This window comes from Sorex fumeus, unplaced genomic scaffold (genome assembly GCF_029834395.1).
Source record: "Sorex fumeus unplaced genomic scaffold, SorFum_2.1 ptg000072l, whole genome shotgun sequence".
Taxonomy (NCBI): domain Eukaryota; kingdom Metazoa; phylum Chordata; class Mammalia; order Eulipotyphla; family Soricidae; genus Sorex; species Sorex fumeus.
Window position 1 is genome coordinate 21966648 of NW_026606129.1, and position 19546 is coordinate 21986193.

At 41.8% G+C, this 19546-nt stretch overlaps 1 protein-coding gene across 1 annotated transcript in view; it reads right to left on the minus strand.

The window, feature by feature from the left end:
• Positions 1-5278: 5278 nt before the first annotated feature.
• EFHB (EF-hand domain family member B) overlaps positions 5279-19546 on the minus strand; it is a 64398-nt gene continuing 50130 nt past the window's right edge. Inside the window, exons 10-13 of the mRNA XM_056129306.1 lie at positions 15435-15642; positions 10402-10614; positions 9615-9796; positions 5279-5452 (exon numbers count right to left, since the gene is read on the minus strand). Coding sequence (XP_055985281.1) covers positions 5279-5452; positions 9615-9796; positions 10402-10614; positions 15435-15642 — 777 coding nt within the window. The remainder of the gene's footprint in view (positions 5453-9614; positions 9797-10401; positions 10615-15434; positions 15643-19546) is intronic.

The window sequence follows — 19546 nt, forward strand, 5'->3', positions numbered from 1 at the left end:
TCTCCACACGCTTGGACCAGCCTCACACATGAAGGAACTGGCAGAAAACCCAGGCATGTGGAACTCGGGGCTGAGATCTCCAAGCCTGCTCGGTTCGGGACTGGGTCTCCTCCACCCAGATCCCCCATCTTCCAGTAGCTAGACAGTTACACCCACCAACTACCATGTAACCCCATTAACGGCCAGGATCCAGAGACTATAAAACCAAGCTCCCGGAAGTACACGGACGCATTTGCAGCTGTGTGACTTCTTATTATCTAGTTCTTGCTCTCAGAGAACCTGGCAGGCTACTGCCCACATATATGCCTGACTGAGAACACCTGTATAGGTGATTAAAGGCTGTCCCATAAGACTCCATCCCTTTAGGTGAGCCCGGCAAGCTACCAAGAGTATCCTGCCTGCACAGCAGAGCCTGGCAAGCTACCCTTGGCATACTTGGTATGCCAAAAACATTAACAATGATGGTCCTCATACCCCTGACCCTAAAAGAGCCTTCAATATGTCATCAGGCTACACTAGCACGTGACAGGGATGAATAGAAAAGTTACTGGTGCGTGCTCAAGCAAATCGATGAACGACAGGGTGATAGTGATAGTGATAGTGTGTGATATGTAACATGGGAACAACAGTCCATAAGACAGGAGTCCAAATTTCAAAGTTGCCAACAGAAGGTGTTAAAGAGACTTGTGATGATCATTTCACAAGATAAATATTGAAATCATTATGTTGTATATCTAAAACTAAAAAATAAATACTGTACATCAATTAAATCACTATCACGATCATCCTGTTGTTCGTTGATTGCCTCGAGCAGGCCCCAGTAACGTCTCCTTCGTCCTTGCTCTGAGACTTTAAAAAAGTGCCATATTCAAGGCTCTTTCAGGGTTAGGAGAATGAGACCCATCATTGTTACTGGTATTTGGCATATTGGGTACGCCACGGGGAGTTTGCCAGACTCTGCCATGTGGGCAGGTTACATTTGGTAGCCTGCCAGGTTGTCCAAAGAAAGAATAAGATAATAAGATGTTGCAAGGCTGAAAATGCGGCCGCGCGCTTCGGGGAGCTGGGTTTTATAGTCTCTGGGTCTTGGCCGTTGATGGGATTACATGGCGCCAGGGGGCCAGTTGGTAGGTGTGACCCCTGCCTACTGGAAGATGGAGGATCTGGGTAGAGGATGCTCAGCCCCGATCCGAGCAAGCTTAGAGATCTCAGCCCGGGGACCCGCATGACTTTGTTCTTCTGCCGGTACCTTCATGCGTGTGGAGAGTGGTCTCAGCATGGTTGTGGCTGGTTCTGGAGGTCTTCGGCTGCTGGAGCTCTGCTCGGGGCAGGGAGGGAAACTCAACCTGCCCTTCTCCAAGGGACCCCAGCGAGGACAGCTAGGTGCGGGGCAGGAGACTCTGTGCTGTTCTCTTCCGGGAGCGAGGTTTTATAATCTCTGGGTCTTGGCCATTGATGGGATTACACGGTGCTGGGGGTCAGGTGGTGGGTGTGACCCCTGCCTACTGGAAGATGGAGGATCTAGGTAGAGAATGTTCAGCCCCGATCTGAGCAGGCTTGGAGATCTCAGCCCCGGGACCCGCATGCCTTTGTTCCTCTGCCAGTACCTTCATGCGTGCGGAGAGTGGTCTCAGCATGGTTGTGGCTGGTTCTGGAGGTCAATTAAATGCTAATTTTGTAAAAAGGATCTATAGGCGTTGGGTGCAAATTGTTCAGTATCTGACATGGTCCAACCAGAGTACAGCTCCAGGCACTATGTGGTCTCCCAAGCATTATCAGATGTGTCCAACAGGTCCCCAAAAACTGCCAGGGCTGCCCCAGTAGTCCACAGCACTGAAAGATTCATGAAGCACGATATTTGCAGGTCTATAGCACTGAACCATTGGCCCAAATGACTATCACTGAGCAGCCCCCAGTCTTCCTGAGTATCTCTTGGAAGTCGCCAACAAAATATAATCTACATTTTAAGATTTACTGATTATTTTAGATATATACCAAACTTTGAAAGGTACTAATTTAAACATAATCAAATATAAATTTCACATTCATTCCCTGCCATCTCCAAACCTTAAACCTATGCCAGCAAAACTTTCCTACGATGCCTGAGAATTCTGTGATAGATATACTACTCCAAAATTTGAAGAAATATACTTATAAAATTATATCTACCTAGTCAAACAGGTTTATCTCTGGGCAAAGACATCATTCTTTTGTCCCACCACCATACCTCTACTTTAGAAAGCTGGTTTGGGGAGTATTTGTTTTGTTTTGTTTTGTTTTGGCCACATCTGACATAGTTCAGGGTTTACCTATGCTCAGTGATCAGGGATCACTCCTGCTAGGGGGTTCAGGGGATCATGTGAGGCACACGAGATTGAACCCCCGTAAGCCACATGCAGGAAAAGAGCCATACTTAGTGCAATTGGAGCGACAGTACAGTAGGTAAGCATTTGTCTTGCATGCGGCTGACACAGGTTCAATTCCCAAAAGATCCTATATGATCCCCTAAGCTTCACCAGGAGTGATACCTGAGCACAAAGCCAGGAATAAGCCCTGAGTACCTTTATCCCAAAAACAAAACCAAAAAGAAAGTTCTCTGTTTAAGGACCTGGAAAATGGCCCAGTGATAAGCATTAAGTTTCTCAAACATGAGGTCCTGACTTCGATCCTCAGCAGTATAAATAAATAAAGGTGTTTATTGATCAATTCAACTTATGCACTCATTCCAGAAGCAAATAAAAACTATTTTTCCTCTTCCTAGATGAAGGTGTATTCACCTCTCTCTACAGAGTAGAAAATCAGCAGAGTAATTACAGGTGGAATAAGGACTATATGCTCCAGATTACTCTCAGGAAACATTTCTGAGTCTAAATGCACTTTTTAATTAGCACTTCCAATAGCATCATGCTAATTGGCTAATTTGGAAATGATATGAGACCCCGTGTGCTTTAAAGAAAATCTGTTTGTTGATATATTTATTTGCACCTGAGACTGTCTTATTGCTGGCAGGACAGATATTATTAAAACAGAATCACCTGCTTATTTTAACCATCTTTTTTTTAATGAACACACATGAATTGGATTATCCCTAGGGTTTCAGGAGGAAGTATTAGCATTTTGAGTGATGGGAAATTGCCACTTAGCAGGGAAATAAATGAGCTTTAAATAGATCCCATTATTTTTTACAAGGTTATTATTGTAAATGTTTTATAATAGGAGGAATGCCCTTCAAGTCTATCTTCATTGTTGGTTTCTGATTGGGGTGCTAACCCTGAACTAGCCCAGCTCTTCACATCAAGCCACGGTGAGTTTTCCTAAGAGGCTATTACATAAAATAAAATTACCTTTTATTGGTCCACATAATATTTCCAACAAATTTCTTGGTTTGTTGACCCTGTTGTGAAAGTGTGTTAAGTTTATTTGCCTGAACCAGGACAGCCTGGATTTATTAAATTTTATGACTTTAATATATTTTACCATTAACAAGACTGTGCTGAACACTATAGGAACATGAGGTGTGAAAACAGTGACTTACTTGTATATTTATTCATATCTCATCTGGATATTTCACCTTCACCTGCTTATTCCACAGGCATGACTCATCGTCCATAAAAGTGTCCAGTCTAGCTTCCTATTTAAAATGGGTTTTTTTGGCAAGGTAAAGAGTGGTCACAGGCAAGAGAACCTGAGATCTGGCCTGAGGACAAGAGAACAGAATTCAGCCTACTATGGGGTACAGGTGAGGGCCGTAGGCAGGGAGGGGGTCAGTGGGAAACACATGCTTGTGGAGTGTGTGTGATTGAGACATCGTATACATGAAACCTGTCATTAACAGCATTATAAGTCACAGTGCCTAAAATTCAAAAATAATAATAAACAGTTCACTGTGACATGTGCTTTCTCTCTCTCTCTCTCTCTTTCTCTCTCTCTCTTTCTCTCTCTCTCCCTCCCTCCCTCTCTTCTTACATTTGTCTAAATCAAACTATTAAACTCTTCTAGCCTGGCAAGCTCCCCGTGGCATATGATATGCCAGAAACAGTAACAAGTCTCACAATGGAGACGTTACTGGTGCCCGCTTGAGCAAATCGTTGAACAATGGGAGCTACATGCAGTGCTACTTTTTAAAATAAAAATAATAAAATGCTTCTTCCAAGACTAATTATTTCCATAAATAAGAGGAGAAAATGGATTTTGGGAAAATGCACTGGGAAACAGTCTCCTCTATTCAATTTAATATTCTCCCTTTTGCCCCAAAGATTGAATGTCTTCAGCTATGTTCTGTGAGCAAATGCTCATCGCTAAGTTTGGAAATGCTAGGGTGCCCTCTACTGTTGTGAACGGGGAAACACATTCCTTTGTGGTTTCATTCAGGAAACAAGACTAAAAGGAGGCTTAACCAAAGGATGGAAGGATGGATGAAAGGATGGATGGAAGGATGGATGGATGAGTAGAAGAATGGGTGGATGTATATAGGAACTATACCTAAGAATAAATTTAAACTTTTGGAGTTACTTTAATTCCTCTAGAGATCTGTTTACTGGAGGTAAGAAAGGGGGTTGAATGAATATTCCTGCATACAACATTCCAACGCCACATATGTTACCTCTACCATTGTCTCAGGCTCCTCCCTCCCACCCTTTCTTCAGAGTAATAATAGACTCTAGAATCACTACAATATCAAAATTAAACAGTAATCTTTTTTGTACTAATAGACGACAAACAACAAAAGGTTTAGATCACAGAGAATTTACTGATTAAAAATTTGTCTTTCAATTATCAGTTGTCAATTTCAATTACCTGTGGTCACCTCACAGGTCCACCAGTGGTCATATGCTCTCAGTGATCTACTCCAGTCCTTCACCCCAATGATCTATATAATTGTACACACGTGCCAAACTGCTGTACAGAAAATAGATAAATAAAATGTAAGAGTGGAAACACAGTACAGTGGTCTGGATAACATGTTTTGCATGCAGGAGGCTCAGGTTCCAATCATGGCACCACATGGTCCCCAAACACTCCACTCCCCCTCACACACACACCTCCAGAGTAACCCTCCCAGCACAGATCCGGGAATAGCACCTTGGCATAGCAAGGCATGCCCCCCCCCCCAAAAAAAAGATCAAATTTTAAATCACAAGTCTCATTTATTCCCATTCAAACATATGAATCTTATCACAGTGATTGCTGAAATATAGCAAAATAACTAAACCCAAAATGAACTGAACCTGACAGATTTAACAATTTTTCTGTTTAAATGTGTGAAGTCCAAAAAATATCACTTGTTTGTTTTATGCTTGGTTCGTTCTGCGTGTTGTAACTCATCTAGAACATTTCTGATGGTCTCAACACAGACTTCTCCTCTATGATGCTTTTTGGATGCAAGATCCCATACATTTTCAAACTCTTCATCAGAAAGCTTGACACCAATGTTACATAATATATCTGCAATCTAGAAGAAAAAGATATTGGCAGTCAAAGCACAATTCATGTGCTTATAAATTTGGACTTTAAAAGTATCTCATGGGGGCTGGAGGTGGTACAAAGGTGAAGCATTTGCCTTGTATGCAGCTGCAGAGGCTGTAACCCTTGTTCAAATACCTGACACCATATCTGTTCCCTGAGCACTGACACATGTCACCCCCGAGCACAGAGCCCAGAATAGCACCTGAACACCACTGGATGTGCCCCCAAAATAAAACTCTCCAAATTGTTTTCATTTAAAATTTTCAAATATATTTTATGGGTCAGAGATAGAGTACAGCAAGTAAGGCACTTGTCTTGCACGCAGCCAACCCAGGTTCGACCTCCAGCACCCCATATGCTCGCTCCCCAGAGCCCCACCAGGAGTGATCTCTGAGCACAGAGCTAGGTGTAAGCACTGAGCACCACTGGGTATTGGCAAAAATAATAATAATAATAATAATAATAATAATAGTAAGTAAAGTAAAGGCCCTCCCGTTGATCATCGATTTGCTCGAGCGGGCCCAGTAACGTCTCCATTGGAGACTTTGTTGTTACTGTGTCTGGCATATCGAATACTCTCGGTAGCTTGCCGGGCTCTCCAAGAGGGGCGGAGGAATCGAACTCGGGTCAGCCATGTTGGCCGCTTGTAAGGCGAACACCCTACCCACTGTGCTATAATTACTTTGTTAATATAACTATGAGAGTACTGAACTGTACTAGTCAATATATAAAATAATTTTATTTGGGGGTGGGGATTTGGAGGCCACCAATTCTGTTTCAGGTTTAAAGAAAACAGGGAAGGCTGAAGCTGGGAGAGGAGAGTACGTAAGGCACTCGTCTCTCATGCCACCCACCAGATTTCAATCACCAGGTACAGTCCCCTGGGTGATACCAGGAAGGATCCCTGTGCATAGGGCCACAAGCAAGGCTTGAGCCCAGCCAGTTGTGGTCTAAGTACCCGCCACAAACCAAACACATAGCAGAAATCTAAATTAAAAATAAAAGCAAGAATCTGACTCTCGGCAGAAATACTTCCAGGCTTAATAAGTAAAATATCACAAATCCAAAATCGCGCGGCCCCTATCACAGCCGCGCAACAACATTTGGTTCTTGTAACCAGCTCTAGAAAACAAATTATTTCACAATGCCTTTTTAGCAGGTCTGATTTTAGGGTGTAAACTCTAAATAATAATGGTGCATCTTTTGCCGAAACAATGAATCTAATCAAAGTAGATAGAGTGTTAACTAGAAATCATCTTCCTCACAGGCATTGGGAGGGTTTGGGGGGGGGGGTATATTGGGATTCTTGGTGGTGAAAAATAAGTACTGGTGAAGGGAAATGTGTTTGATAATTGCATGACCGAGACTTAAACCTGAAAGCTTTGTAACTTTTCCCACAGTGATTCAATAAATAAATAAATTTTAAAAAATAAATTAAATAAATAAATAAAAGCAAGAAAATTCAAATGGAAAAAAAAAGTATAAGTTCAAGAGTTACTGATTCTCTCCTCTCTAACTATTAAAGGTTTACTGAACCTGAGCTCCCTCTCAGTCATGTACTGTCACTTTGTCCTATGGATTCACATAAACCCCTTGGTTGTTTGGTTCTTCTTCTTTAAAGTTAAAACGGCTATAAAAGTAACCTATCGACCTGGATATAACCTTCAGATATGAATATGGAAATACCAAAGAGATGTGCCGCATATGAGCACCTGGGAGAGAGCAAGTAGACACTATGCACCTACCATACTGAAAACGAGCAAATTTGTTTAACAACAATCTCTCTAGGCTGGAGAGGCATCTCAGTTGGCTGGAGCCTATACCATGGAGGTTGGCATGTAGGAGGCCTCTGTCAAACCCCCTCAAACATGGGCCCCCCCCCCCAAGCACAGGTGGGAGCCGCCCCCAAGCAAGAAGCCAAGACTACCCATAAGCACTGCTACACATAGCCAAAAAAAAAAGGTTTTTTTTAATTTAAAAAAATAATCTCTTTGAAGTGATAATTACTAAAGGAGATCAAGGGAGAGAGAAAGCATGCTTCTTATGTCCCAAGGAAAACAGAAAAAGCAAAGGAATTAGTGGTGGAGGAAATGAGTAGAGGGAAGAAAATGAAACGATTGAAAAGGGTGGGGGCGGGGGGAATGTATTGGGAAGCAAACAGGGAGAAAAGGCAAGAGGGAAATGGAAAGAAAGATTAGGCAGTGAATAGGAAACTCTAAGGACTAGAACAGTTGCAGAATACCTCTCCTGAATAGTCTTAGCAATTCAAAGATCCCCAGAAATGATGCAGCCGTATGGGAAATTAACAGCCGACTCAGATACACTTGAAATTGCAAAAAGCAGCAACCGTTGGCAGCTGCGACTGGAAAGTACAGTTTGGGTTTTTAATTTTGACAACTCTTAACTTTGACTTCTGGGTCCTTTAGAGAGCTTGAGGGAGGAGGAAACATGGTGCGGAAGTGTCTCTTCTCTCACCCGCAGCCCGGGATTCTGCGTTCCTTCACTGGGCCTGGCTGGCAGACAATGTCTTCTGAGTTTCCCTAGCCTCGTCGAGAATGAATCATTCGAATGAATCTGATATTAAACTTGTACTGGTACATTTCATGCCCTATGAGCCCTTCATCGGAAGTCCAAGAAGACACATCATGCCTGGCTCTAAATAGAAGATCCGGAAGAAGTAGATGCCCCCACCCTACCCCCAGATGACCATCTGCTCCAAAAATGATCCGACCAGGCGCTGCTAGTAACCCCAGGTGACTGCTAGTGAGCAGGGTACCCAGAAGCCTATTCTAGCCTTTAATCTGTTCACCCTGCCACTAGGAAGACAATCGCTTGGGACAGGAGGAGCAGATTTTTCCAAGTCCAAAAAAGGTAGGGGGCGCACGGGAGAAGAGAAGTATAAGAGATGACACGACAACAGAACAAAGTATTTTCTTGAAAACCTGTTCCTTTTAAATTTTATTTTAGGGGGGCAGAGAGATAGTATAGGAGGCAGGGTACTTGCCTTGCATGCAGCTGACCCATGTTCAATCTCAGGCAGCCTATATGGTCCCATGAACCCTGTCAGAAGTGATCCCTGAGCATAGAGAGAACACAGCTGGGTATGGCCCAAAAACAAAACAAAGAACAACAACAACAAAAAAAAAACTGGAGGTACAGCACAATGAGTAAGGCATTTGCCTTGCACAAGGCTGACCTGGGTTGGAGTTCCAGCATCTCCTATGGTCCCCCGAGCACCACCAGGAGTAAATTCCTGAGTGTATGAGCCAGGAATAGCCCCTGTGCATTGCCAGGTGTGACCGCCCCCCCCCCCAAAAAAAGACAAAAAAAATTCATTTAAGGTGCCATGATTTACAATGGTGAGGTTTTGTGCAGAAAACTGAAAGAAAATATTTCCTTTCAGAGTTTGTTAAGAATACTCTGAGACATAAATTCACAGCACAGAGAGAGGGTGACAGAGATGCCCTCAAACTTACACTGCTTCTGGAAACCCAGCACCATAAAGCCCTTCAAACGAGGAAGGGACTGACACTCCCTTTTTTCTCAGTGAGCAGAACTGCTAAATAAAAAAATATTTTAGGGGGAAAATATTTATCAAAATATTTTTAATGTTCTTTAGTTAATGTGTATATATGTGTAGTTTATGTGAATATATGACATGAATAATGCTTCCTATCATAGGATAAATTCTACTTCAAGTATTGTAACTGCAGGGGTTAAGATGCTTGCTTGAACTCAGTTTAATCCCTGGCACTGCATATAGTGACCCCTCCCCTAGCCTCCCCCAGCCACTGCAGTATACATATGTTGACCCCAATCAACAAAGTGACTCCTGAGCACAGAGCTGGGGTAGCCCCTGATATTGCCTGGTGTGGCCCAATCCCCCCTAAAAGAATTAGGCTTCAAGTTTTAAAATACTTAAAATAGGGTGCTTCTCTCTTGGGTACCCCACTCTCTTTTACCAGAGTGCCTGTTACTTTTACTTTCACTCTCCTTTTCTCTAAACCACTTGGTTTGCCTCCTGAAAAAAATTCATTTTAACGAAATACCTAAAAATAGTTGCTGTTAACATATGAACTTTTTTTTATCTTTCTTGATTTACCAAAAGCTGACATTTCATTAAAGTTTTATTAAATAATACATCGTACCTCTTTTTTTGATCTGGTCTTAAAGAAGTCTCTTTCATATATTCCTTTCTTTCCAAAGATGTTAGGATATAGTAATGAATAGACATTTCCCTCTTCACCATAATTTGTTCTGCTGCTGATGCTACAAATCCGAGGGACAGGAATGTCCGACCGAATGGTTGGGACACCACAAGTGGGATAACCTAGGACTTCAATGAAGCAGAGAAACATTCTGAAACTGAGCTGCACAACAACGGTCACCAGTCAAATGTGTCTACAGAGCACATGAAATATGATACTTTGGGATGAACTGTATTATAAATATAAAATAGATGCTGAAACCTGGAGAAATAGATTACCGGGTGGGAGCACTTACTTTGCATGCAAGAGGCCCATGTTTAATACCTTGAGCACTGAGCCAGGAATAACCCCTGCACAAGACTGGGTGTGGCCCAATCAAATGTTTTTAAAATACAAACTGGATTTCAATTTCATTAATATAGAATTATTTTTTTTAAATCTAGGAGTACTACTATTTATTCAGCCATTGATTAAGCTGATTGAGTTGGGCTTGAACTCCACAATACAGAATCATTTTGAGTCATCACTAACAATGGTTCAGTTCAACCTACATTTATTGAGGCTCCTGAGTGCTAAGAATACAGAATTGAATGGAAAGTCCTAGGCTTGGGAAATTTACAGACTCTTCAAGATAGAGGCTGAAGACAATGCAAGAAAAGAAGAGGGCCGTTTTGCTTTTTCTGTTTACTCTTCTTCTAAAATTAGAAAAATAACATGACATACTCACAGAAAGAAGGATCAACTCCCACAGCTGCACCAATCTCAGAAGAAGTTGTTTTATAGTGATTAGAAACTTTGTCACTTGGCCTTAGAAGAGTCCGGAGAATCTTTTGTGAACTCCCTGGTTCCTTTAAGACAACATCTTCAGGTTTTATCAAGAGAGCTGGTCCAGATTCTTCAGCATTAACTTCAAGATTGTTGACACAACTTGGCTTTCTACCTTTAACAAAGAAAGGGGAAAAAAAGGTCTAGGAATGATATTATTCTGACCTTATTGCTCTGCAACAAAATGACTTTTCCCATTTAGCCTCCTTTTTAGTGAAATGTGCTGATATAAACCCTTCTCTGATGCCACCACTCACCGAGGAAGATCATATTCAGACCAATGTCACCTACCAGAAAATATGGATATACATTAACGTTGTTTTAGTCACTCCTCTTTATTTTGGAATAATGCTTAACAAATATGAAAATCTATGTTTTTAGGGACCACATCAGGCAGTGATCCTGATGGGCTCAGGGGACTATGTGTGGGGTCAGGGAATCAAACCCAGATTAACAAGATGCAAGGACTGCACCCTGCCTGTTGTACTATATCTCCAGTCCTTAAAAGCTGTATTTTCTTTTTATTTGAGGGGGGAGGAGAAAGGTACATTTCATACTGTACAATGCTTGGGAGATTCCCTAGGCTCTGTGCTTAGGACTCACTCCTAGGAGTGTTCAAAAGACCATGAGGTGCAGGGATCAAACCTGGTCTTCCTGTTTGCAAAGCAAGACTCAGCTAAGTCAACAAAGCAAAGGCTGAGCTAAGTTTTTGGCCCTCTTTCTTTTCTTTTTTCAAGTTATATCTTAATAATGTTGATCTTGCACTTAGAGCTGTTGCTAGGGCTGCATCTGATGGCGATAGAAGACAGGTTTGGGGCTGAGCGGTCCATGTAGATTCTTATCGTGGAAAGAGAACCACATATTTTACAACACTCTTAGGAAGGAGTTGAGAACTCACTGTAGCCTCAGGATGCGATTATGTTCAAATAATCTCCTTCAATCGTTGTATACTAGAAAATCTTAAGTTCAAACTGAAATTTTAGGACACATTGCCTTCTTTGACAGATTTGCTATGCTGAATCAACCCTAAACTTCCTGATACTCTCTTCACAGTTTGCAACTACACATCTCACACTAGAGGGCGCTGTGGGCTTTCAAGCTCTAGAAGGATTCTCAAGCTTCTGGAGAACACAAACAAGGGTTGCACAAGGAAAGGTGACTTGGTACCAGAGAGATGTGGTAACTACCGCCCACCAAAAAAGACAAACTTCCCCAAAGTCTGCAGACATAACCCCATTCGGCAACTGACAATCACTAAAAGTCTAAAAGTCTTCATACCTTTATGAATTTCAGATCTCATGCCCTGCTTACCTGCCCAAGAAAACATTTGAAATCTGGGCTAAGTAGCAAACAGTTCAGAAAACCATTCAAAAGCAGCTCTTGCAGGATTGATGCCCTTTCCTCCAGATATAAGAGAACATTTTTGTGTAAGAAAATATCCCTTCTGGCAACTGGTCACTCTTAGAAGAGGAAAAAACCTCAAGAACTCCTTTGAAAAAAGCTAAGACCCTAAACCAGGAACAAATTTCAAACCATCTGGTTGAAAAATAGGCTTCTGCTTTGGCCCTTTAAGTCATGCTCTGAAAGGGCAAGTACTGTTGCTATTTGATACAGAGCTAGGAGTAGTTTCTGCGCACTACTGGGTATGGCCCACAAACCAAAATAATAATTAAATTAAATATTAGATAAAATAGGAGTGATAGCACAATGGTAGGGCATTTGCCTTGCACTTGACCAACCCGACCGACCGGGGTTGGATTCCTCTGCCCCTCTCAGAGAGCCCGGCAAGCTACTGAGAGTATCTCGCCCACACAGTAAAGCCTGGCAAGCTACCCATGACATATTCAATATGCCAAACACAGTAACAACAAGTCTCACAATGGAGACGTTACTGGGCACCGCTCGAGCAAATCAATGAACAATGGGAGGACAGTGCTACAGTGCATTTTACTTTCTAGAAGATAGAATATAAAAGATGGCCCCATAAACTGGAACAGTTATGCTCATAACATAACATCATCAGTTATGTTCATTGAAACACATCATCAATGAAGCCCAAAATACATTTTGGAGGGAGAAGGCTCTTCTATCACTTTACTTTTTGTTTGTTTGTTTGTTTGTTTTTGTTTACTTTGGGACCACACCCAGAAATGTTGGGGCTTTGCAAACCAGGGATCTTCTGGGTCTGTTTTCAGTGACTGCCTCTGGTCAATTCTAAGGAAACCATGCAGTGAAGGGGTAACTCAGATATTGTCCTTTCTGTATGCAAAGCATGTGCTCAGCCCATTGAGCTATCTCTCTGATCCTTCACCTTTTAGAAAAGGGATTTTCCAAGAACAAATTTTAAAAAATTCTTTCTAATAATCAAAAAATAAATGATGTATCATAAAACAGAAAATTATAAATATATTTGAAATAATACTCAATGGTAACAAGATTTAACTAAAAACCTCACAACTTTGGCTGACAAAAAAAAAGGAAATTGGCACAACAATTCAGAAAAGCAAAATAAACTTTAAAAGTTATTTGGGGAACAATAATAGCTGATAAAAGAAATAAGCCAGAAATGGAAACAAAAAAAAAAACTTTTGGGGGGGTAATGATCATTATCACATTATCCATCTTACTTTATTTATTTGTTTTGTTTTGTTTTGTTTTGTTTTGTTACCATATCCACTGATGTTCAGGAGTTCCTGCTGGTTCTGCACTCAGGAATCCTTCCTGGCAATGCTCAGAAAACCATATGGGATGCCAGAGGTCCAACCCCTGGTCAGTCACATGCAAGCAAAGCGCATGACCAGCTGTACTATCTCTCTGGTACCAACATTACCCATATTACTTTAAAAATATCTGTAACCAATTTAAATTTCAAAGTGAGGACCCTCTATGGTCCCCTGCACACCGCCAGGTATTTATAGCTACATCAACATGAAGGAACTGAAAATGAATTTTAGAGAAACCATATAAAATCTTTTGAATTACCCAGAAAATTAGAGACCAACTTTCAAAAAGATAAGGAGCCAGATAGTATAGTGGGTAAGGACCTGGCCTTGTGCACAGTAGAAGTGGATTTGATCCCTGGCATCCCACAGGGCCACCACTGTCCCCTTGTCCTCCACCCCAACCAGGCCAGCCAGGAGTGATCCCTTAGGGTAGAGCCAGGAGTAAGCCCTGAGCACCACTGAGTGTGGCTCAAAAACAAAACAAAATAAAAAAATGGCACATTCACTGTAAATTTAGCTATGTTTTAAATGAATATGTCTATATCCACACATACTGCTAATGATGCAGGGAGATAGTGAAAATATTTACGGGTTATAATTTTTTTCCTTTCCTTTTTTTTAAAAATTTTTATTAGTGAAACACCATGAGGTACAGTTGTAGACTTACAAATTTTTGTGCTTGGGTTTCAGTTATACAATGATCAAATACCCGTCCCTCCACCAGTGCCCATTTTCCACCACCACCAGTCCCAGTATCCCTCCCACCCCACCCCCCATCCCCCCCTACCACTGTGGCAGGGCATTCCCTTTTGTTATCTCTCTCCTTTTGAGTGCTGTGGTTTGTAAAAGAGTGGCAATCTTGTTCAGACTATAGTCTACTCTCATCATGCATTTCCCATCCCGAGAGGAACCTCCCAACACCCTTTATTTGGTGCTCCCTTCTCTATCTGAGCTGCCTTTTCCCCTAGCATGTGCGGCTGTCCTCAAAGCCATGGAGTAATCCTCCTGGTACTTATCTCGGCTATTCTTGGGTGTTAGTCTCCTATTTTGTTACTTTATGTTCCCCAGATGAATGCAATCTTTCTATGTCTATCCCTCTCTTTCTGACTCATTTCGCTTAAGCATGATACTTTCTATGTAGTACCACTTGTATTCCTTTTCTTACAAAATAAAAAGATAAACAAACCAGAGAGATAACTCTAAGGCCTGGAGTACATGCTTTGCATGCAGGTTGTTGGGGTTGTATCCCAGCATCATTTGGTACCCTGAGCAACTTCAGGTAGCAGCTCCTGAGCTCTGGAGGGTGTGTCACCAAAACAAAATTTAAAAATTTCAAGAAGGGATCAGAAGCTTCGCTAGTGATGTGGTTCAATGGTAGAGCATTGCCCTGAGAACATGAACTCAGTCTCTGTCACTGTCTCCTAAGTACCATCTCTGGGCACTGCATTTGGGACTCGAAAGAGCCTCAGGAATGGTGTGCATCCCAGCACACCATATTCAAGTCAGCACACGCAGCCCAACAAAAACGAGCAACTCCCCATCATCACTGCAATGACAAAAGGAAGGGAAAGAGTTTTTTAAATAATAAAATTAATAAAATAAGACAAAATTAAAAGGTTATACTTTATGTGAAATTATATTTTACTTGTTGTTTTTCCTGGGAAAGGGGAATTAATAATGCTAAGACAACGATATGTTAAAATGTTAAAGAGATTTTTTTTGGATGAATATTACCTGGTTTTAAATCAAAGGAAACAAATATGAATTTAAAAGTGAGTTTCAGGAACCAGAGCAACAGTACAGAGGGAGGGCACTTGCCTTCATGAGGCTGTCCTAGGTTTCCCCACCCCCCACCCCCACCCCTGCACGCGCTCCCCCACTCCCCTCCCCCGCACTCAATGTGATCCCTGAGTATATAGCCAGGAGTAAACCCTGAGCACTGCTGCTTTAGTCCCCCAATCCCCCCATCCCCCAAAGAGTGAGTTTTAATGCACCCAGGCATTCATCTATGTCCCAGAGGGGAAAAAATTATTAGAAAATTATTTCCTATGCTTCCACAGGTTTCTATGCATATGCAAGCAAATAATATGTATAACATATAATGTATTTTAAGTATATGTACTTAATATATAATATTAAAGTTCATAAAATTTGAGCTCACAGAAAATGAAAGTCCATTTAAAAAAATTGCACATCTTTAGAAATTAATTACCTTTAATAACAACCCTCTCTTCATATTCTTTAAGAGGCACTTTATCTTTCCAGGTAAGATAATTTGCAAACTCTAGGAGGCTAATCTGCCCATCATTATCCACATCACAATATTCAAAGAGTTTGTCCAAGACCTTTTCATCTAAATGCAAGTTGATCTTCTCACAAGCTTCCCGAAGCTCTTCTTTATCTATTATCCCATCTGCATTCTGTTAAACACAAAGAAACAAAACAAAGATAGATAGATAGACAGATATGAAATGAGCAGTGTCTTCAAAAGCATCATCTATTATGAAGTTTAAGGGAAAAAGGAAAGTGGGGAAAACGGGAACAATGGTGGAAGGAAAGTCAAACTGGTGGTAGGATTGGTGTTGGAATATTAAATGCCTATAACAAATGCTGGAGCGATAGCACAGCAGGTAGGGCGTTTGCCTTACAAGCGGCCAACATGGCCGACCCGAGTTCGATTCCTCCGCCCCTCTCGGAGAGCCCAGCAAGCTACCGAGAGTATTCGATATGCCAAACACAGTAACAACAAAGTCTCCAATGGAGACGTTACTGGGCCTGCTCGAGCAAATCGACGATCAACGGGAGGGCCTTTACCTTTACCTTACCTATAACAAATGCATCATGAACAACTTTTGAAACTATGGAGTCTAAATGAAGTGGGAAAATTTAGAAAGAAAAAAGGAGGACAAAAGAGGAAATGGAAGATAGCACAAAGGGTTACGTGCATGCTATGCATGCAGAACACCTGATCCCTGGCACTATATGGTCCTCCAGAACCTCAGGGTGTGCCCCAAAACCAAGCAACCAAAAAACAACCAAACAACTAAAACCCCCAAAAACAAGAAACAAAGCAAACAAAAACAGGAGCTCTTTTTGCAAGGACTATCTTTGTAGTAAGAACATTTACACAAAAATAGCCAAATATGAAGTGAAATTGCCTCTCTTTAGTTGATCTGATATCACTGTCACTGTCCTCCTGTTGTTCATCGCTTTGCTCGAGCTGGGGGGTCCCAGTAACGTCTCCATTGTGACAATTGTTATTGTGTTTGGCATATCGAATACATCACAGGTAGCTTGTCAGACTTTGCCGTGCGGGCGAGATACTCTCCATAGCTTGCCGGGCTTTCTGAGAGGGGCAGAGGAATTGAACTCGGGTGGGCCATGTTGGCCACTTGCAAGGTAAACGCCCTACCTGTTGTGCTATCGCTCGAGCCAGTGATATGCTATGTGCACAGTTATTTGGACATTGGCTGGAGCAGGGTGTGGCTTGAAATCTTTATTCATTCTAAAGTTTTTTCCTTATATCACGTAACTTGCACTGTGGTAGAGCTATGCTAGACATTTCATTTGACCAATATTGTCTACGTTTGACAGCATTCTACAAGTGTCCATGCTTCCAAAGTTTTTAACACATTTGGTGTTCCAGCTATGTAGGAAATGATTCTCCACTTTTTTGCCTGGTAATGAGGAGAAATTGGGGAGGTGGAGGCTAGTATCACAAGGCGGATTCAAGATACTTACTTGCTCTATTATTGATAATACTCATTCTCGGGGAAAGAGGGACTCACTGTAAGAATCAGTACTAAGATTCATTCTGGAGCAGGAAAAGGGGTAGGTTTTTACTCTACTCAGATGATAATTCCTTCCCCCTCCACCACCACCACCCCCCGGCACTGCCAGGGATCAAACCCAGGGCCACACCATGCAAGGCAAGCACTCTAACCCCTAGCTCCATCCCATTCCCTGGAATACCACACTGAGAGTAAAAGCAGGGAAATTTATAAAGGGTCTGGACAGAGAGGAGAAAGTGAGAGAGAGGAAGTGAGCACATGGTACTTATAAAAGAAGGGTCGAAAGAGCTAGAACTTTTCACCACTCAGCCCCTTCTGCAATTTATCAACCTACTCTAAGTACATTTGGAGAGGACAGTAAAAGGCCTAAGTATTTGGCAGTGGGTGTTGGCAGCTAAAGAGCTTTAACCCTCAGTTCTCTGAGATGGACTCCCAGGGGAAGCCTTAAAAGACTCATTAGCTAATATTCAACTCTTATGACAAGGACTGAATTCATAATGCTGATGATGGTGATACCTTGAAGAATGAGAAACTGGCCTGATGAATTCTGAATAAATTCCTGCCCTCACATCTGTAGGCCTGGAAAATGTTTCTAACTCTTGTTTTTTTTAAAAAATGGAGTATCAAAGGCCATAAGCCTCTGACCAAGAATACCATGGTACTTCAGAGGGGTATAGATTCAAACATAAACACCAATACCATTGTCTCACTCAATCTGAAAGGGAGTTTCTGAGAATCAGTAGTGGAGTTTGGGCAGGTACTTTTCAAAGTAGTATAGGAAAGCCAACAATACACTAGTCTGTGGCTTACACAACTGAATGCATACTTAGTATTAGTGCTTTATATGCCTGAGAGTTTTTAAGTACCAGAGGCCCTGGTACTACCTTTATGGTGCCACAAATCCTAGTGATTCTTTTTAGTTACAAGTCACCGTAACCACCACTTGCAGTTGCCTTGGGAGATTCTGAACCCAATGCCTCCTAACCCACTTCAGAAGTTAATATATTTTTCCAGTGACTGGGTTCTTGAAACCAAATGCTTAATCAATGAATGTCTGTGACTTTCCAGGATAATGATGGTTTTAAGGTGAACAAACTTGAACTCAATGGCTAACAAGGTGGAAAGAATCTAACAAGCTTCATTTTTGAAATAACAATGATATATTCAAAATGCCAACTAAGTTGATCCCAGTAACATCCTATCTTCACATGAAAAATGTCAGTAATTGATTTTTGTTTGTTTGGTGTTTGTTTTGTTTGGGGGCCACTCCTGGGCTTGCTCAGGGGCTATTCCAGGCTCTGTTCTCAGGAGTGAACCTTGGCAACACTCAGGAGACCATTTGCAGTAGTATGATAAGCACAGCGGTAGGGCATTTGCCTTGCATGCAGCCAACATGGCCGACCCGAGTTCGATTCCTCCGCCCCTCTCGGAGAGCCCAGCAAGCTACGGAGAGTATCTCGCCCACAGGGCAGAGCCTGGCAAGCTCCCCGTGACATATTCGATATGCCAGACACAGTAACAACAAAGTCTCCAATGGAGACGTTACTGGGCCCGCTCAAGCAAATCGATGAACAACGGGAGGGCCTTTACCTTTACCTTTATGATAAACCAAGGCTATGGTTGAATGAAAGGGAAGTGCCTCAACCTCCACACGATCTCTCTGGCTCTTGCCTGCAATCCTTTGGGAATAAATTATTCATCTTTGTGTTCACTCTACCTCCTAAAAGAAAGTCACTGTCTCAATCCAATCATCTGTTCAGAGGCTCCCCTAAATTCTGGGGGTAGCTTTACTCACCAATACCTAGTGATCTTCACTGGGCTCCTGTTTTTCAACTCACTGACAATGAAGGGCTCCAAATGGACTCTGCTAAGTGGGGTAGAACTCAAACTTATTCTTATAACTTTGGCCAATACTTCTCTTGATGTGTCTGCTATATTCATAGGGCCTGGGACTATTGCCAGTGATTTACCTATAATACAGATGAGAAGAGCAAAGATACCTTTTTTGGGTAGTCTGAAAATGATGGGAACAAATCATAACTGCTGACTGAATTTCCCATGTGGAAAATTCATAGATGCCCCATGAGAGTGGTCCATTGTCTGAGAAGAATGACTGTAATCAAACTTCTGATTAAGTCTAAACCATCCAAATTGCTTCTTCCTGAAGCCAGCATTGTACAAATAAACACACCCACCATTATAGACAGGTCACAGAGGAAAGCATCCTATGTATCTGATGCACAGATTACCACAGCATGCCCAACCTGTGACTCCTATCAAATATGAACCTATTTGTCTCACAGAGAAGGAGGACACATCACCTACAATGCATTACATGCACACACACATAGATACACACATACACACACCGATCCTGTGTTCCTAGAAAACTGAACTTTTATAACCTCCCAGAGTTATTGATGGGACAATATATCATTAACATATTTTCTTGTAGTGGAGTCTTCTATTCTAGTCAAATCAGTCAACTCCAGTCATAACAATGTGTCATGTGAAATTAATCTGAGTCAAAATT